This window comes from Atta cephalotes, assembly GCF_000143395.1.
Source record: "Atta cephalotes unplaced genomic scaffold scaffold00003, whole genome shotgun sequence".
In the NCBI taxonomy this organism is placed as follows: Eukaryota; Metazoa; Arthropoda; class Insecta; order Hymenoptera; family Formicidae; genus Atta; species Atta cephalotes.
The window spans coordinates 1,439,529-1,446,234 of record NW_012130067.1 but is presented as its reverse complement, the minus strand read 5'-3'; the positions used below and the strand labels follow the sequence as shown (position 1 = coordinate 1,446,234).

Genomic DNA, 6,706 nt, shown 5'->3' with positions numbered 1-6,706 from the left:
CAAATTTTGTCTTTATAAATGTATAAAAACATCGTAAAAAAAATTTTGTAATAGTCTGAATTAAAATTTAGACTGTTTTGAAAAATTAAAGTTAAAGCAAGTGTTTTGCGTAGCAAAATGAGATTCAACATTAATTGCTTTTCATTTACATCAAAATCCAGATAATTCTAGATGATTCTCAATTGAATGTATGTACTTTCCTTTTTTAACACAAGTGAGATTTAACTGTGAGTTTTTACAATTTGCACAAACTCAAGACTGCGTGCTTTACAGAATCTTATTTACTCGTATCAAAAGTGAGGTTAGGTTGTAAACCTATATTGTCAGTTGTTGCGATAATCGTAATCAAGCAAGAATAAATATGTAATGATGTAATTATCTGAATATAAAATACATAACTTTAGATTCGGTATCACTTGTGTGAAAATGGAAAGCGACTTATTGAAAGTAGCAGAAGTAAGTGATCGATATAAATGCAAAATTAAATTCTACGGATTCAAAAGTTTGTTTCTAAAATTTTACGGAAACAAGTTTGATGTAGGTTGATATATTACATTAAGTTTATTATATAAAGTTTCTTATCATAAAGTATCGATAAATAAAATTTATCTTAGACTTATTATTACATTTATTTTGAACATGTGCTTAATAAGTAGAAAAAATTTTAATAAAGTGTATTAAATATTTCCAATATGCACTGAGAAAAGATACTTTATTAGAATAATATTTATTTATAAGATGTAATGCTTATTTTTACTGAAATAAGTCTTTATTTAAATATGGCAAAGTAAATTTTATTCCCAGCAAATAAATTATTTATTTTATTTTTTACAGTTAATAAGATTTATTTCACAACAACATATTTCGTCATCAGTCTAATTTTTTATACAATAAATATCAAAGAAGTCACTGTGACATTTACTTGCAAATATTTTACTTTTTATATAATTTAAATAAACTTGCACAAACAGTTGCAGATTGCAATATTCAAATATTCTTTAAAATTATATTTCAGATATCTACTGGATGGCTTTAGAAGGAAAAAGCAATGGCTTTGGGTGGAACAAGACTTAAAACCAAATTTCCGATAATACCAGGCACGAAACCTTCGTTACGAAATTCACAGTTGCTTATTTCAACAGGGATACCTTCTTTAGACAGTTCAATTGGCGGAGGTTTACCTATTGGCTCAATATTTTTAATTGGTATGTATATTTCTATACTTATGTTTCTTTAACTGGCAATAGGGCAATAGACATATGAATTATTCAAGACTTGTTGAATATTGTAAGTTTTGGAGAATTACTCATACATCTTTTTTTGCAAGAATATAAAAAATCTAAAGCTGATGCTTTTTTATTACTTTAGTTTATGTGCTATATTGACTATATGTATTATATACACAGAATGATCTTTTGATTTTTTAATAGGATTTGAATCAATAATTATCCAGCCTCCAAAGGATGTATCTCTCTTCTTTTAAGGATTAAATATTAATAACGCTACACACATATACATACATACACTATCACTTATAATTATTCAATAGATATTTTGTACTTTACTCTGATTTTAAAAGCTAAGTAAGTTAGTGTCTCACTGTTGTTCACATAGATAAGATTTTATTAAAATTGTATCAAAATGATTGCTATTTTTGTTTTTGATTGTAATTGTAAGTTTAAATAATCTAAATTTCTATTTGTAATCTAAATTTAAATTATTAAGACAATGTTAACGTAACTTCATCTCTGACTATTCTTGAATTGATATTGAGTATTTTCTATTTTATTTTTCTGCTACAATCTATTATAATTATGAATAAAAATAATCCATAATTAACAATAGATTGTAATAGAACAATGAAACGATGAGAAATATTCAGTATAATATTGATTCAAGAATAGTTAAAGATAGTTCGATAAACGTTATCTAATAATTTGAATTTAGAATATATACAATTACAACTAATATACAACATAAATAGCGCCAATTGTTCTAATAAAGTATTATTTGTGTTAATAAATATAGGAAAAAAAGAAAGAGATATTTACTTAACTTTCAAAATTGGAGTAAAATATTAAATATCTGTCGTTCAAATAATTATAAATGGTAGTGTATGTATTTAACTCCTTTAGACCTAATTTTATGGAATTATGTTAAAAATTTTCTTTTTTAAATTCAATTTATGCACACTTTAATAAGTAATTCATATTAAACAAATAATTTTTTTAATTTGACTATTTTTTCAACATATACATTACATTGTACATCAGATTTCAGATGATGTAGAATTAAATATTTTCAAGATAATATCTTTAAATTTGATATACATTACAATGTGTGCAGGAATTCTGAAGAAGTTTATTTGTGCATATGTTTAAAGAAATATTTCTTTTCAGAGGAGGACAAGTATGGCTTCTATGCTAAAACTGTATTAAAATACTTTATGGCAGAAGGAATAGTCGTATCTCAACCTGTACTGATTGCGTCTCAAGATGTCCAATCTTCCCATCTTGTATCAGGATTGCCTGCAGTTATAGATAATTCAGAGGAGCATACGAAAACTACAAATAATGAAGATGAACCAATGAAAATAGCTTGGCGATATCAAAAAATGAAAGTAGTAGATTCAACTCCTATGGGAGGTCAAATATTCGGTCATTATTATGATCTTACAAAGCAGATGCAAAAGAATTTCTTAGAACATGCTGATATAAAACAATGGGAATTTAATGAGGAAATGACACTAAATGAAAATAGTAGTCATACATTTAAGAACGCTGCATATACTGACTTATTATGTACTGTAGAAAAAACTTTACGCGATGGACAATATTTTCTTTCTGAAACACCAGAACAGAAAACAAAGAAAATTTTAAGAATCGCAATTCATTCTCTGGGATCAAGATTATGGCTTAGTGACACAGAGAAATATTCTGATAGTGATCTGTTAAAATTCCTATATTGCTTCAGAGCACTTTTAAGGAATTCCTATGCAGTCGGCATAGTAACAATACCAGTTAATAATTTCAATAGCGTAAGTATCAAAAAATTATTTCCTTTACAACGATCAATCTTCTTACAGCTTATTATTTTCTAGAATTTCGCTATCGAAAGAATTGAACACATATCGGATATAGCAATTAGATTGGAATCGTTTGCGGGATCTGCAAAAGCACTTAATCCATTGTATAAGGAATATCATGGTTTGTTGCACATTAAAAAATTGTGTGCATTAAATGGTTTGTCACATGGCAATTCACAACACAGAGATTTAGCATTTAAATTACGCCGTAAAAAGTTTCTTATAGAAGTTAGTAGATTTTAATGTTTTGTTTTGTTTCTCAAATTAATATATTGTGCTATATAAATTTTTATATTATTTATTTGTTTTTAGATTTTACATTTGCCACCCGAGTTTGAAGATACGTCTCAACGAGAGCAAGATGACACAGTAACATCCGGTATTGGATGCATGAGTGGATCTCATAAAAGCACACTTGATTTTTAGATTTATAAATTTTAAATTATTAAAAATTAAATATGATAACTTTAATGTAAATTTTTTATTAACAAAATTAAATATTTATTTTGTTAAATATTTATTTTGTTAAAAGTTTTTAATTATTAATCCTTCATACTCTTCATATATATTTGCCTTATCCTTCATAAGATATTCTAAATCTTCTCAAGATATATTATAGGTTGTGATTTCTTCTTAATAAAGTGTTAAACCGGAATTTTTTTGTACGTTTAGGTCACGCCTATCCCATTTAACGGGAAATGCATGGTGTGGCGGCTGAATTAATGTAGAGAAGAGGAGATAGGCTTCGTGAACACTTACAATAATGCGCATAAAATATCCTTTTACTGAACTGCGCTGTGTATGGCTCAACCTATAAGTTCATTTACACAGTAGAAATACAATTTTTGATGGAAAAATCCTATGAGTATGGAATCTTCAGATTAATCCTTTACTGTATGTATAATTAATGTAAATAAGAGAAAGGAAATTTTCATAATAGCATTCTAACGTTTCTTGATAAATTAAAAATACTTCTTTCTAATTATATTATTTAATATTAATTAATTTATAATTTATAATTACAAATAAATATTTTTATAAAAGAATTCAAATAAAGGAACTTTAATATATGACACAATAATATTTAGCTGAAATGTTAAATAATAATTCATGAATTTAAATACAAATTAACATGTGTGCAAAAGCATGAAATGGTCTTATCAGCCATTAAATGTTCCCTCTTTATCGTGAATCTGTCGACTCGAATCGTACACGACCAATCGACGATGCAAATGGCTATGTATGCGTGTATGTGTGTGTGTGTGTGTGTGTGTGTGTGTGTGTGTGTGTGTGTGTGTGTGTGTGTGTGTGTGTGTGTGTGTGTGTGTGTGTGTGTGTGTGTGTGTGTGTGTGTGTGTGTGTGTGTGTGTGTGTGTGTGTGTGTGTGTGTGTGTGTGTGTGTGTGTGTGTGTGTGTGTGTGTGTGTGTAAATTAAACTACGTCAGTCTCCAAATCGCGTTTAGTACAATTTGACAAATCGCAGCTCCATATTACGGTGCTTCGCCCGGATGTGTCTGTACACAGCTTGTGTGTACTTGCTACGCATTTCGCAGTGCGGACACTTGAAGCGTGGCATGTCGACGCATTCTAGCCGATAGTGTCGGCTCATGCCGCCGGTAGTGCGGAAGACACGGGCGCACTTGGGACAGGGAAAGCCGCGCCGATTCACGGAGGCTTGAACTCTGAATGTGTGACGGGTATTCCGCAAGCTGTGGTACTTCAGAATGATCGGTCTGAAAGAATCTGCAAGCATAAATAGAAACGGAAATCTATGTTAGAATAATCAATATGCAACCAGTGATCTCTTAATAACGGGGGAATCGAGGCAGCGAAGAGGACGGGAATGCGCAGGAATTTCGGGATGCCTCCTTCTCCTCCTCGGAAATGATCGAAGATTGTGTCGATCTCATCTGTATCGAATACTTGAAAATCATATACTTGAAAAACTATATGCATATACGTAAGCTTCTTCGGTATTACACTCTAAAATTAGTCTTACTACAATTAAAATTATAAATCATTTCAATTTTATTTTTCCAATTAAAACAATTATAATACAGCTTTTAATTAAAAACAATTATAATACAGCTTTTAATTAAAAACAATTATAATACAGCTATATTGATATAGTTGTAGTTCACGTTAAATTGTTTTTCCGAGTTTTCCATCTTAATCTACAGATTTGGATAGCCAATCAACCAAGCAAACGTTATTTTAACAGGAACAATCATTGCTGTTAAGGAATATACAAACGAAACGAATTCAATTTTATTGATGATTGTATATTAGTGTCTTATTGATATATCGTACAGCGTTCTTCTCATTGTGGATTAGTAGAGCTTGTTCAGCATGACCTTCTGTCCTGTATGGATCTTCCTGATGTGATTGTAAATCGAATGGGACCATTTGCTCACATGACCACAATAGGGGCACTGAAAACGTGGCAGTGAGTCACATTCGTATCTATAATGCCGGTACATCGAGTAACTCTGAGAGAAGGACTTCTCGCATTTCGGGCAGTGATGCCTCCGGTCGTGCGAATCAATAGTGCTCTTCATCGTCTTACGTAAGTGTTGCTGCTGTTGCGATCTTCGCGACACCATCTGGGATAGCTCTGCCTTGTCCATCAGTCCGTTGTCCCATAATTCTGAAACCGATGTCGTCTCGTGTTAATGACAATTCGCATTATTCATAATGATAACTGTTGGCACGCAACTGCACAATGACTATACGCATCAAACAAGAAAATCAACGTCTCCTTCGTGAAAATGTTCGCGAAATTAACACGAACATAAACCGTAATAATAATCGAATAGTAATAATTATGTTGTCCAATACAACTGCATTCTATCGACAAATTTTAATCCATATTTTTCAAAAATTTAAGCACCTAAGATATTTTAAGCTTATAATTACATCATTATTATATACCTAACAAATTTATTGTCACGCGATAACGTCACTGGAGCCTATTATAATATATTTCTTGAACTCAAAAAACTTTCGAGGAAAAGAGAATAAACAACATAAATCTGATACATCAGGCTGGAACTGACAACCTATCCTTGAGAATCAGCGAGGATTTACAGAAAAACTCTTTACATTTTAGATGATGTTAGATGTGACTAATTTAATTCTATTCACACTTACTTACTACCATCACTATACGTATATTACTATCAGCAGGTTTCTTCATCTTTATGTTCATATTTATGATTGAAAGATTTTTGTAACTATAAATATTTAAAAAAGAATATGTAACAAATATATCTGTAATCGATTATTAGCTAATTATTACGTAAGCTAATTATTACGTAATTTTTGGCAAAATTCTTACGTGAGATTTATCTCAAGTAACGATATAACAGAAGAAACACATTTAGTCTTTCGTGAAAATTTATTGCCATAAAATATGCCACACAATAATAGAATATCATCCAAATAATAGAAAGAATTCTGAATTCTTCTTCGTGTATTTTTATTTTTTACATTTGAGAACGCTATGTACAATACAGTCTTGAATTCTTTAAAAGGATAAAATTGCAGGTTTCAAAATCGGAGCAATTCCGGTTACGCAAATTAAATTAGTAATAACTTAGTATAAAGATATTAGGTGTACAA

General features: G+C 30.0%; 1 protein-coding gene across 1 annotated transcript; it reads left to right on the top strand.

Annotated features, from left to right (window-relative positions):
- Nucleotides 1-1,048: 1,048 nt before the first annotated feature.
- Nucleotides 1,049-3,777, top strand: LOC105625043 (elongator complex protein 4). The gene is made up of 5 exons (XM_012206389.1): nucleotides 1,049-1,205; nucleotides 2,400-3,037; nucleotides 3,101-3,313; nucleotides 3,398-3,494; nucleotides 3,758-3,777. The coding sequence occupies exons 1-5, from the start codon at nucleotides 1,049-1,051 to the stop codon at nucleotides 3,775-3,777; spliced, it is 1,125 nt and encodes a 374-aa protein (XP_012061779.1).
- The last annotated feature ends 2,929 nt before the right edge of the window (nucleotides 3,778-6,706 follow it).

Coding starts and splice junctions, on each gene's coding strand:
- LOC105625043 (XM_012206389.1), top strand. CDS start 1,049: ATGGCTTTGGGTGGAACAAGACTTAAAACCAAATTTCCGATAATACCA. Junction 1,206..2,399: donor TGGCTCAATATTTTTAATTG/GTATGTATATTT, acceptor ATTTCTTTTCAG/AGGAGGACAAGTATGGCTTC. Junction 3,495..3,757: donor CATGAGTGGATCTCATAAAA/GCACACTTGATT, acceptor TTGTACGTTTAG/GTCACGCCTATCCCATTTAA.